The 14,603-nt window shown below is 37.1% G+C and overlaps 1 protein-coding gene across 3 annotated transcripts in view; it reads left to right on the top strand.

Moving 5' to 3' along the window:
• Positions 1–14,603, top strand: part of IBR3 (acyl-CoA dehydrogenase-like protein) — a 403,438-nt gene that overhangs the window by 288,610 nt on the left and 100,225 nt on the right. For all 3 annotated transcript variants that reach the window (XM_089813746.1, XM_089813745.1, XM_089813744.1), the window contains exon 15: positions 2,038–2,247. In XM_089813746.1, the coding sequence (XP_089669872.1) occupies positions 2,038–2,247 (210 nt within the window). The remainder of the gene's footprint in view (positions 1–2,037; positions 2,248–14,603) is intronic.

Below are 14,603 nucleotides of genomic sequence, written 5' to 3'. Positions count from 1 at the left end.
TATGATCAGAGATGCCTTGCACTTTATCTTCGTGAGGCCATCACGCTCCGTGATAGCACAATCTAGTCACTGCTTGCTCACCGGCACTCCTCTACTCAGCTCATTACTACTTTTTTTATACCATTATCTCCTTTGTGGGGTGTAAAAAGGCCTTCCAGCTCTATTTGTTCTTATGGGCTTTCTAGATGTGTCAGATCCCATTCTAGATATTTGCACCAGCAACATTCCTTTGTGAGTAGCCAGAGACAGTCTAGTGCCTCTACACATCGGCATGTGTATCATTTAGTGACTAATTTCTTCTCACCCAAGTAAGACTCCTAGCGCTTTCTTTGTTCTTTGTTGGTTGTTATTGCTTTGGTTGTATTCATTTATTTTCGAACACCTTTGTGTGTTCCTGCTAGTGTCAGCCTAACTGTTGTAATCTTTCAATCCCATAGATCTCTTTTTGGTTTTTTGCTGGACATTAATATCATTATCTTATCTTATCTTATCTTATCTGACATGCTCAACAATAATGATAATACAGGAAGACTACCGCGATTTCCAGCTTAACATACACACACCTCTTTTCAGGTAGTTATGTGCCAAAACTGTAGAAGGGCCACACCAATACAAAAGCAGTTCCATGCAAGGAAGGGAATCACCACCAATTATTTTCCATCCACTAAAACAAAGAAACTCATGCAAGGAACTGAGCCTTATACCAATAAGATGTCCCGTGCAATAAACCAACCCATGCCAAAATTGTGTTGTAGTGCCAAGGAAGGGACTTCAATGATGATGGAACTGTGATAATTGGACGTGTTAGTGACATCAACATTCAAGGGATCTATTGGTGCTCTCTGTTTTGTCGGAACTACTGCCTTTGCATCAAGATCAGCCTAGTCAATCCATGCAATAACCTCCTAGTGAAAAACAAGATTTCAACGTCAATGATCAACTTTGATTTTGGATCATAATCATCTAATGTTATAGGATGTAAGTCAAAGCTTAGGATTTTCTTGTGATAGAAATGAAGTCTTCAATGGATATAGACAAAATCATTCAATTTTTCCATTGACAATCTGTTGTGCCTCTTGGAGAGTATATGCTCCAACATACTTCAAATGTGCAAGCATCTTGAGTTTATACATGGTTGAGTCAAGACACATGTGATGGTTCTCTGAAGATTTGATGCCTCAGCAAGAAACCTTTCCTTCCATGTCTAAAGTGAGAAAGAACTAAAATGAATTCGGTATCATTTTTTTGATTTCAACATTGATTAAAAAAATATAGAAAATTTAAACTTGAATTATACTCTTAATAAACATTTGCTTTCTTGCTATAAAAGAGAGGGTTTTGTTTGTTTTCTGCTTCTACCATATGATTTTCAGAACAGATTCATGGGTCCCCACAGGTTTTAAGATGAGTTACCCAGCAAGCAGTCACTTGAAGCTTACTAATGAACTTTTTGGTGTCTCTTACACTGAACCTTCTGACTGGTGCATAACTTGCCATGTTATGGAATTGACTATTTGGCCTACCTGTGGTCCTTTACAACAGTAGATTTCTTTTTTGAAAAGCTATGTTTCATACATTATTTGGACTACTATTCAGGCAATGACAGTGCCAATTTGGTAGTTTAATAGTTATATGGATCAATGAAAGAAAACATTTGGACTCCTAGTAGTAGTTGGTTTTGCAATTAGGCAAAATAGAATTATCAAATTGTGATTCTTGATTATTCTATTATTATTTGATTATCTGACTGCAAAAATAATCTAAACTTTGAATTATGTAATCAGATGTTATTGTTAATGGAAACTATACCTTTTAGTCACAGAATTGTAGATTATTTGTTTGTTAACCGAAGAGAATTAGAGGCCAGCAGTTGCTATTTTTATTTACCCTATTAGTGCTTCACAAGAAAATTTATGATTTCATTTCATGGTTTAAGTTAAAAGTCAACTATTTTGGTCATTATGTTTTGGACAATGGTCAGCTTTTCTCTACTTATAGGTATAGCCTATTCAATTTTTTCTCTTTCCTTTGATGCAGGGCAAAACAGACACAAGTGCCCCAAGGCATAGGCAGCAATCCATGATTTTAGTACCTATTGATACACCTGGAGTCCAGATAAAGAGACCATTAAATGTGTTTGGTTTTGATGATGCTCCTCATGGGCATGCAGAGGTAATCTTTGAGAGTGTTCGAGTTCCTGCCAGCAATGTTATTCTGGGCGAAGGTCGTGGTTTTGAGATTGCGCAGGTGAGGCTATTGTATTATATGATGTGGGATTTCTTCTCCATTCCATCAACTTAAGTGTTTGTGAATTTTCTGGTAAGCTAAAATGTGTGTGAAAGGTAGGATATGTAAAGTTTAGTAGATCTTGATTGGTGGAGACTAAGCAATTATGTTTCACTTTGATTTCCTTTCTTTGACAGACCTATTTGTTCTTTATATGATTGCTTGAATTCTTAACCTGATAATTTGTGAATTAGTATTCTGATTTCAGTCTGAGATCTATATGCCACTGTCTTTGATATGATCTGCAGATAAGAAATAAAACCAGCATATATATACATTGAAACATAACTAAGTAGGGGCATGGCCCTACGTGGTCATGCCTCAATATATATAATACTATTAGTATCTCTTCATAACTAAAACTAACCGATGCTAATCTCACTCGATGAAAAGTCCTTTAATAGCAAAATTGTTTGCCAAAGGAGACTCCCGATTCATCAATCGGTGTGAGTAGTATAACATTAATACTGATCGGTGATAACACCTAATAGCAATCGGGATTACATATAATGCATCTTGAACTTTATTGAATGTGAAACACACCATTCTATCTGAAGATCGTTTGACATAATAAGAGGGATAACATTTATGAATTGATGTTTCTACATTAAGAATTGTAATGACAGATTGTAATACACACACACACACACACAGAGTCAGTAACTTATATTAAACAGCAGGTGTTTCAATACACTAAATGCTAACATTCTTAACACTCCCTCTTTAGCAATGAGGGTTTGAAACATTTACATATATAAAAGTGTAAGTACCACTCAATTGTGGTTTAACACTTATGGTGTTCGGCAAAATCCAGCCTAAAGAACCATGATGGCTATCAACGTGTCTGACAAATTTGGCCCAAAGAACCATAATAATAGTTTTCATGGTGTCCTGCAAAATCTGGCATGAAGAACCATGATAGTTATCAATGTGTCTAGCAAAATCCGGCCTGAAGAACAATGATGACACTTTCCTTCAACACTTTTGGTGTTAAAAGGTTGGTCATCTATTGATAAGATCGTCACCTTACAATAGAGGCCTTAAACACATATGAAAGATTGTCACCTTTCATTTTACAAGTTTGCAAACAATCTATTTTTTTAATATTCATGAATATATATACATTTAGAAATATGATTACAAATTTGTCATACCAAGTTTACCTTTGAAGTACTCTATTTTCACTCTTGTAAGAGGTTTGGTAAAAATATCAGCATTTTGATCATTTGTGCTGATATAGATCAGCTTGATCACATTCCTATCAACCATGTCTCTGATATAGTGGTAAGGAGTCTCGATGTGCTTTGACCGATTGTGGAACAGTGGATTTGTGGAAAGTTTAATGGAGGTCTGGTTGTCACAATGAATCATAGTGGAATCTAACTTCTTTCGAAATAATCCAAATAATAGGTTCTGTAAGCATACTATTTCATGCGCTCCCATGGAAGCTGCCATGTATTCAACTTCGGTAGAGCTCAAGGCAACTGTGGGTTGTTTTCTATTGAACCGTGATATCATTGCTGATCCAAGACTGAAGAAACATCAGTTTGTACTCTTACAATTTATGGAACAACCAGCCCAATCAGAATCAATATAACCTTCAAGTTTGATTTCAACATTTCTGTACTTTAGTCCAAGACCAATAGAGCCACGTAGATATCTCAAAATATGTTTTGTAGCCATTAGATGTATTTTCTTAGGCTCACACATAAAGTGACTTAATACATTTGTGGCATAGCAGATATCGGGCCTAGCATTTACTAAATACATGAGAGATCCAATGATTTGTCTGTATAGAGTAGGATCATTAGATTCTGAATGTACCGCTTCCTCTTTTAGCTTGTGTAGATTAGTTTCCATTGGAGTTGCAAGTGGTTTGCTGTCCATCATCCCAAATCTAGTCAAGATATTCTAAGTGTATTTCCCTTGATTTAGAAATATGTAATCTTTCTTTTGACATACTTCTAGACCCAAACAATAATGTAGTAAACCTAGATCCTTCATTTTAAATTCAGTTGCAAGATCATGTTTACATCTTTCAATTAAATGATAATTTCCTATTATCAATAGATCATCAACATATAAAACAAGTGTTAACATATCATCATTAGAGATTTTGAAATATATGTTAGGATCAACTTCATTCTTAGAGTATCATAATTTGGTGAGGTAGTTGTCTATCCTTTCATACCAAGTTTGAAGTGCTTGTTTAAGGCCATACAAGGCTTTCTTGAGTTTACACACATATAGGTTCTTATTTTTTATAAAAAAACCTTCAAGTTGTTCAAAATATACTTCTTCATTAATGACCCCATTTAAGAATGTAGTCTTTATATCCATTTGATGTATCTTCCATCCTTTAGTTGCTGCAATTGCAATAAATGTCCTGACCAAATTCTAATGAGCAACCAAAGAAAAAGTCTCTTCATAATTAATGCTTGCCTTATGGGAAAACCCTTGAGCAACAAACCTTGCTTTATGTTTCTCAATGCTGCCATCTAATGCATATTTGATTTTATATAGCCACTTTGAAGAAACAACTAATTTTTCTTTTTGTCTAGGTACAATATCCCAGACATCATTTTGTAGTATCGATTGATATTCTTCAACCATAGCATCTTTCCATGCTTGACAAGTCAGAGCTTCTTCAATAGTTGTTGGTTCAGATTTAGTAAGCTCAATTATTAATGCAGTATAACAAGATTTGTTTCTGGTTTTCTTGCTTTCCCTAGAAATTTCATCTGGTTCAACATTATTTTCTTCGCTCATCTTTCTTGCCCATAAAGGCCTTTTTCTTGATATTGGAAATGTCTCTATCTTCTGTATCTAGTAATAGTTCATTTTCTTCTGATATGTTCTCCCTTTGATTTTCAGTTTGTGGATTTTCATCCAAGTCTGTAATGGGCTCATCTTCTATATTTCTAGATAGGTTTAATGCAGTGTTTTCCTCGAGTATGACATTTCTACTTACTTCAACTGATGTTTGACCAGGAACATAAACTCTATACCCTTTTGAGTCTTCAGTATACCCAATAAATATCCCTTTCTTTCCAGATGGTTCTAATTTAGTTTTTCTTTCTTTAGGTATGTGAATATAAATAGGGCAACTAAAAATTCTAAGATGACTTAAGTTAGGTTTATTCCCTGTAAAGACTTCTTCCAGTGTTATGTTTTCTAGTATAGAGTGGGGGCATCTATTTTGAATGTATACAAAAGTATTGGTGGCTTCCGCCTATAATGAAAAGTGTAGGTTTTGATCATGAAGTATGGCTTTTGCTGCTTCAACAATGGTTCTGTTTTTTCTTTCTGCTACCCATTAAGTTGAGGATTATAAGGTATTGTATACTCCCTCTTAATCCCAACAAAAGTGCAAAAAGTTTTAAAATTTTCAGAAGTATATTCTCCCCCATTGTTTGATCTTAGAGTATTAATTTTCTTTGAGGTTTGATTTGGATGGAAGAATATGATCTTTTACGGAATCCACAATGATCTTCTTGGCTTTATTATTTCATCTTTTCCAAGTAGCTTTTTTTGCCTCATCTCCAGGAATCGAAATGTCTAATTTAATAAAAGATTCTAGTTCTAATTCTTCAAGGATTGTAGTAATTTGAATTTTCCAAGAAAAAAAATTTGTTGCTCCTTTGACTCTGTCCTCTACTCTTACATTATTTGACATATTGTCCCTTTTATTTATTCAAAATTCAGTTTGAGCGTCTCTCTACCAATTAGGCTCTGATACCATGTAAAGTTTAACAGATCTTGATTGGTGGAGACTGAGCAATTAATGTTTTAGTTTTATTTCCTTTCTTTGACAGACCTATTCATTCTTTATACGATTGCTTGAATTCGTACTTTGATATAATTTGTGAATTAGTATTCTGATTTCAGTCTAAGATCTATATGCCAATGTTATTGATATGATCTGCAGATAAGAAATAAAACTCAAATATATATACATTAAAACATAACCAAGTAGGGGCATGACCCTACGTGGTCATGCCTCAATATATATAATACTATTAGTATCTCTTCATAACTAAAACTAACTGATGCTAATCTCACCCAGTGACACGTCCTTTAATAACAAAATCGTTTGCCAAAGGAGACTCCTGATTCATCAATCGGTGTGAGTAGTATAGCATTAATACTGATCGGTGATAACACCTGATAGCAATTGGGATTACATATAATGCATCTTGAACTTTATTGAATATGAAATACACCATTCAATCTGAAGATCGTTTGACAAAATAAGAGGAATAACATTTATGAACTGATGTTTTTGCATTAAGAATTGTAATGACAGATTGTTATAAATATATATACTGTCAGTAACTTATATTAAACAGCAAGTGTTTCAATACACTAAATGCTAACATTCTTAATAGGATAACTATCATTTTAAAATATATTGTAGACAATTCATTATAAGTGTAACCAATTGATTTGTGAGGGATTGACTTGAGCAGGGCTAGAGAGGGGATTTAATCTCATTAAGAAAAAAGAGAGCAATGTTGTGGGGTGGAGTTAGAATTATCGAGTACAAGGCTAATATAATATCCAATGCATTTAATATGTTGAAGGATTAGAGTCGCACCGCATTTGAGAGTGCAAAGATTTTGAACTTTTCTAGTGTTGTTATTTTGGACTATAAGTTTGGTGGTTTTCATCCTTGTGTCATCAGTATTGCAATCTTTTTAATTGATGTGTATTTAGTTCCGATTAGGTAGAGCAAGAGAGTGCTCACAGGGTTAACAATACTGCCAAAAGGCTAAGCTAAAATCCCTCAAGAGATGAGAACATTGTGTCTCACTGTAATAGCAATTCCTGAAAATTAAGAAATTTATGATGCAAGATATATACTAGTGAAGAGTAACTTGCTGATTGTTACCTTAAGGTTACATGTATGATAATAAACCCACATATGCAAATGCTTCCAATAACAAAATAGATGGAGTGGAGGTTTGTCTCCATTGCCATGCAGTCAGTACATTTAGCATAAATAAAAAAAAGGAAATTGCAACTTACTAGATGAACTGTGGTTTGTCACCATTGCTACTTGGTTAGGTACATTACAACTGAAAATACATAGCATTATAAGAGACGGTCTTTCTTCACATCAAGCATATGATAATAAGAATATCAAAAGAGTGTTTACCGCATAGATTAATTGATTAATGCACACAGACAATGAACAAGAACAGCAACAGCAGTACTCCGTTTATTATTCGCATATGCCAGAACATTACATTATTGGTGATAAGATCTGATGATTTACAATGACTCAAGAGGGTGTATAAATACTTTCCGCCAAACCTTCCCAAAGGAGTCTGTTGGCTACAAAACATTACCAATCTACCCGTTGGCTACAAAATCTGTCCGCTACAAACTAGTTACCGACGATGTCGGCTACAAAGTACAAAAACATTGACAACAATCAAGCCGGCTGACAAAGAGGTATGATTTCCAAACTGAAATTTCATTTATGATATAAAAAGCAAACCTGAAATCATCTTCAGAAATCATTAAAGAGTCTGCTCAAAAACATTACCAGCACTAAGCAAGGCATAATATGGACTTAGGCGATTATTCACAAAGGTAGGATATGTCGCTGCTCAAAGTTCGCTCTTGCATTCTTTGTTTGTGAATAGGTATTAAACAGAGTCGAAGACCACTTTTCAATGCTAAAATAGCAGCTCTAACCCTCCCTTACCATAACTATTTCAATTCTTCACCAAAGATAACAAATGAGCACTCAAAATGCATCATCTAGCAAAGAGGATACTCAGAAATAATTGTAAGAACCCTGCTGGTTTTAACTTCATCATTGGCTCTGAAATTTTCATTTTTCTTTGTTGGTTTTGTACTTTTGCAATGTTTTTGTAATGTCCCTTTTTTGGGCATGTTATGACGCTATGTGAAATTATACAACAATACAACTATTTGATAGTTTCAAGTGCTATAATATGAATTATGTGCAGCAAATTGTATTTAGATATTATGGATGATAATATATTAATGTATTTACAATGATTACAAATGAATATTTGAATGCTGATAATGCAGGCGAAAGTATGTATGACATGATGGAATGGTGTTATGCAGATGTATACGAATGGAGATGATATTATGTATGCATTTACAAAGTCTATTCCAATGCCAATGGAATAATATTACAGTCAAAGTCTATAGATATCCAGACCTTGAGGTGACGCTATGGCTGTCTGTGATATATGCGATTGTGAATCATACACATTCCCTGCGAGTCATCTCTGATATTACTTTATAATATGCACTGCTGATAATGGGATGGTAGAGTGCAGTGTGTCGTCTCTGATATGTCTTTAATATATATGCAATTTGCAATCTCTAGAACTGTCTCTGATATAGAGATATAAATATGCTCAATAGGTGCTGTGTGATATATGCTGTTGCAATACTTGCACTTTTATAACTGGAGGGTTGTGTCAGCAACCATGGTTTGCTCAAGCAGAGTGGTAAAACACAAAGGGAGTATTAAAATATATTCTCAATTGATAACACTTTCCGAATCACATGGCATGTAATATAAATATATGTCTGAAGGGACATGTTAGTAGAGTCACATCATATGATAACTGCTGATGTTATTAGTTAACACTACAATGATATAATGAGCATAATGCGATCAGTGCTGATAATCATCAAGGCTGAATCATGTGTATTACTTATAATAATCATATTGATTATTATGAGTAATCAAGCTGATCATGATTTAGTGTTTCCATAAATCAGCAGTGACATCCGAATATGGATTTAGGAGTTCATCTAATTAGGTACTTGAACATCTTGCATCATTGTTGTGTGGACATATCCATATAGGTTATAATGATCAGAGCTTCGATCATTGTAACTTATATTGACATATGCATATACCAAGGGTGCCATACGGATGCCATCAGATGTATAGATTTACCAAATGTATATGCTGATGTATGATGCAATTGTATGGATGAGCATGTATACATGTATGTGAGTTCTTGTGCATGCATGTAGATATATGCACGTGCACATGTATGAGATCAACATATGTGCATGTTATTAGAGTTAAATCTCTGTATTTTTGTCTCTCTTCCATAGATTTATTAATGGCCACTCCTCTTGTATGTTTCCATATTCTCTCTTTGTTCATTATGGAAACTCTCTCTTTCTGTTTCCCTTACAAATGTTTCTATTTCCCTTTCTTTGCTCATCACTGAAACATTCTTGTGTATATAGATCATTTATGATCTTTGTTTAATAACACATTCATTATTTTACTGTAATATGGTATTAGAATAATAATTTCATTTTTCCCGAGTTATTTTCCAAAATAGGTTTTGAAAATTTTCAGAATCCTTCGCTTGGGTGTGTTCAGAAAGTCTGAACAGGGTTTTGGTGCTCATTGGATGCCTTTTTTTGCAGAGAAAACTCGACTAGGGTTTCTCTCAATTCATTCCTGCAAATCGCATTATGTGTTTGGCACCATTGTTTTTGGTAGTCGTATTCTCTGCAAGGCGAAGTCAATTGCAATACTGTGATGTCCCCTTCTAGCTAGAGACATCACTTTAGCTTGTGATTAGCCTATCAGAGACCCTCGTAGGCTAGTAGGATTGGTTAGAGGGTCACCTTGGTGTGGAGATCTTCCAAGGACCTGAGAAGAGTACACTTCTGGGTTGCCAGAGTTTGTTTATTATGAGTTTGGCTTGGTCAGGCTATTTTTAGCAATTTTGGAGTTATAAAGGTGGACCCCTGCTATTTTTAGAAAAGGGGTATGGTCATATGCAGCTCTATCATGTTAGCTCCCGGTTCAGACGACATTCAAAAATGTTGAGTAATAATGGAGATATTAATGTTTATTTAGTTAGAATAAACATTATTGGTTTTGAGCTTATATTATTAAGTTATAATATGTTTTTATATTATAACTTAGTGAGGGTCATGATATCATAAAAGGGGGCCATATTTCAATTAATTGTGGGTCCAAGCTTATGGAAAAATTAAAAGGGGTTTTCTAAGTTCTAATGTAATAACATTTTTTATGTTATTATTATATTCTTTTATCCCACATTGAGCGTAGAGCCTCATTCTGGAGTTGAGGAGTCTTTATAAACAAACCTTGTCTTCCTTCAAGAGCATGTTATGAGAATTATTTAAAACCAGGGTTTCTACAAATTCGAGAAGAATTCAGACTGTGGAGGACGTAGTTTCTTCAGAGTTGATGCAATTTGAAGGTGTGAAATATCACCCGAATTTTGCCTGTGAGTTGGCTTCATCCAGAAGTCAATATTGTGTTTCAGTAGGAGAAAATTGGATGGATCTGTTTGCAGATTTATAACAGCAGCTACAGTACCGTGAACAGTGCCCGTGAACAGTGACGTGAACAGTGCCGTGAACAGTACCGTGAACAGTGCCCGTGAACAGTGACGTGAACAGTGCCGTGAACAGTACCGCGCTACAGTAAATTCAAAATCAGAGATTTAATATTGCAGATTTTGATAGGCGCTGCCTAGAGAGGGAGCAATCAGCAGCGTGTTTGCATTTTGGGAGTCAAAAATCAGGGAAACAAACAGTGATCAGCATAGAGCCTATTTGGGGTTCTTACAGTGGTATCAGAGCCTAGTTCCTGCCATCCTGAGGGTTTGGGAGTCATATGCAGCCACTGGAAATTGGACCACACAGGTACTATACCCGCAGGAGAGCTTTGATTGACAGAGAACAGCTACAGGAAACAGGAAATATGGAAGAGAGGTATGATGGTAGTCCACCTAGAAACAGGAGGAATAATGATGATCAGGATACCAGAGAATTCTTTCGTGCAATGGTTACAGGGCAGCAGCAGATGACACAGGCATTACAGGCACTCACTACTATGGTAGAAAGGATGAACCCACCTGTTAGACAGAATGGGGAACAGGGAGTACAGGGAGATAACAGGAGTGCTACAGGTAATCAGAGACCACAACAGACCCATTCTAGAACAGCTGATAGGCCTACACGCCCTACATTTGTTCCGGAGGAGCCAGAAGAAGATCCGACAGAGGAGGCGGCAGGAGACCCCATATTTGCAGATGCACTCATGGCTGCAAATGATGAATGGGAATTATTAGCTCCACAGGTTCGGGAGAGGATGACCTTTGAACGCTTTGTTAATCAGAGGAGAGAGCATTACAGGTCACTCAGACAGGATAGGAGGCCTAGAGGTCAAAATAGTGAGCTGAAGAGGGCTACAGGCAAGCTTACTATCCCTACATTTGATGGGAGTAGTAAGATGACAGCTCAAGCTTGGGTTCATAAGCTTGACACATTTTTGGCACTGAGGCCAATGACAGAGATTGAAGCTATCAAATATGCCACCTTGCATTTGGAGGGAGTAGCACATGATTGGTGGTACCATGGTATGGTAACACTTCAGCATAACCAGGTGACAGAGTACCAGGACTTCGTGGATAAGTTGGTTGAAAGATTTGATAAGAAGGATCCAGAGATTTACTTCCGGGACTTAGCACAGTTGAAACAGACAGGCAACTTGGAGTATTTCATTGGTGAATTTCAGCGGTTGGCAGTGATGGTGCCAAACATTTCAGAGCGTAGATTGATAGTTCTTTTCATTGAGGGCCTATCCGAACCACTGAGAGGGTGGATAAAGGCATTTGATCCTATTTCTTTACAGGAAGCGATGAAAAAGGCAAGAAGTATGGAACATGCAGTCCCAACAAACAAATTTCAGTCCAAAGGAGCATCTTCTAGTAAGGATAACAAACCATTTTATAAAAAACCAGAGAGGACTGATTTTAAAAATGATTCTAAAGATAAAACTCCAGCACCTTTTGACAGGGAAACATTAAATGATTTGAGGAAGAAAAAATTATGTTTCTACTGTAAGGGACCCTATGATGCAAACCATGATTGTCCTCTTAGGCCAAAGGGAAAAGCTAACAGAGTTATGTGGGCATACTATGAGGAATCAGAATCAGATAATTCAGATCAGCAGTCTGATATAGAGGAAATGGATGGTGGAAAAGAGGAAGACAAGGCTGAAAACTTGTTTGAAATGGAGTCCAAGGATGGGGAAGGAGATGGGCAACTTAGGGAAGCTCGTCTCACTAGTATTAAGCAAGAAGGATCATTCCGGATGAGAGGAGTACTTGCTGGACAGCGAGTTATAACTTTGGTTGATACAGGTGCCACTCATAATTTCATCGATGCTAGGATGGTGGAGAAGCGTGGCATACAAACAGAGGAGTTTGGGGGAATTAGAGTGAGGGTAGCGGATGGCTATGTTCTCAATTGTGATCGTAAGATCACTAGACTCCCATTGAAAGTTAATAATTATGACTTTAAGGCAGATTTCTATGTTGTGCCTATGGGAGATACAGATATAGTTCTTGGGATGAGTTGGTTGCACGATATTGGTGAGTTCACTCTTAACCTCAAGGAGATGGAGATGAGGTTTAAAGTGAATGGGAAGACACATATCCTTAAGGCAATTAGGGATAGTGATCTCAGGATGGTCTCTTTTCGGAGGATGGCTAGATTGATTCGACATAATCAGGTAGAATGGGCAGCAGAGTGCATGTTAATGCCATCACAGGAGGGACAGCAGAAGATTGAATATCCTCCTGATATTCAGGAGCTTAGAGTTAAACACTCTAAGGTGTTTAGTGACATTCCACCGGGTAGACCACCAGACAGGGGTATTGAGCACATCATTGAGTTAGAGGAGGGGGCTAAGCCCATCATGATTACACCTTATAGGCATCCGAAGAGGTTGAAGGATGAAATTGAGAAAACCATAAAGGAGTTACTTGCTATGGGCCACATTAGACCAAGTAAGTCTCCTTTTGCTTCTTCAGTGGTGTTAGTAAAGAAGAAGGACGGGACATTGAGGATGTGCATTGATTACAGGGTGCTTAATAGGAAGACAATTAAAAACAGGTACCCCATTCCCAGGATCGATGAGTTGATAGATGAGCTTCATGGAGCTTGCTTCTTCTCAAAGATAGATTTGAGATCAGGTTATCACCAGATCAGAGTTAGAGAGCAGGATATTGAGAAGACAGCCTTCAGATGTCATTGTGGCCATTTTGAGTTTGTAGTTATGCCATTTGGGCTAACTAACGCACCCGCTACTTTTCAGGCAACAATGAATAGGGTTTTCCATCTTCAGTTGAGGAGATTTGTACTTGTCTTCTTCGATGATATCTTGGTATATAGTAGATCTTGGGAGGAGCACTTAGTTCACCTTGACACGGTGTTGGATATATTGGGCAGAGAATCCTTGTATGCAAACGAGTCGAAGTGTGATTTGGGCATGACAGAGTTGTTGTACTTGGGTCACATCATCAGTGCAGAGGGCGTACGCATGGATCCTGAAAAGATTCGTGCCATTGTGGAGTGGCCTTCACCGGTGAACCTTACACAGTTGAGGGGCTTTTTGGGACTATGTGGTTTCTACAGGAGGTTTGTGGATGGATATTCCAGGCATGCAGCACCCTTAACAGATTTGATGAGAAAGGGAGCTTTTTTGTGGACTCCTGAGGCACAGGAGTGTTTCGAGAAATTTAAGGAGTTGATGACTTCTTGTCCAGTGTTAGCATTACCAGATTTCAACAAACCTTTTGAGCTACACTGTGATGCTTCCGGAGAGGGCATTGGAGCGGTGCTTATGCAGGAGAAGCACCCTATTGCTTATGAGAGCAGGAAATTGAGAGGGCCAGAGCGGAGCTTCAGTATATATGATAAGGAGATGTTAGCCATTATGCATGCTTTGGCTAAATTCAGGCAATATTTGGTAGGTAGCAAATTTTGTATCAAAACCGACCATAATAGCCTAAAGCATTTTCTAGGGCAGCGAGATCTCAATGATAGGCAACAAAAGTGGGTGAGCAAGTTACAGTCCTATGACTTTGATATTACATATTTTAAGGGGACGCAGAATGTAGTTGCTGATGCCTTATCACGTAGGCCCCATTTGAGCTTATTGACAGACATATCGGAGGATTGGAGACACTTGATCCTTGCAGAGTATGCGAAGGATACTTGGGCAACTGGATTCATAGATGGGACTATTCAGGACAACAGATACACCCTTGTGAATGAGCTCATCATTTACAAAGGGCGAATATTTTTGGTCCCAGGATCAGCGGTGAGAAGGATGGTTCTGAAATCTTTTCATGATTCACCTATGGCAGGACATCCTGGTTTCTACAAGACTTACCGGCAGATTAGAGAGCGCTTCACATGGAAGGGGCTCAAAACAGAAGTACTTCAGTATGTTAGGGAGTGTCTCACTTGCC

This window comes from Cupressus sempervirens, chromosome 2, assembly GCF_028749045.1.
Source record: "Cupressus sempervirens isolate cs-2001-9-10 chromosome 2, ASM2874904v1, whole genome shotgun sequence".
NCBI lineage: Eukaryota > Viridiplantae > Streptophyta > Pinopsida > Cupressales > Cupressaceae > Cupressus > Cupressus sempervirens.
Note: the sequence above shows the minus strand (reverse complement) of the source record. Positions and strands in the feature narration are given on the sequence as shown.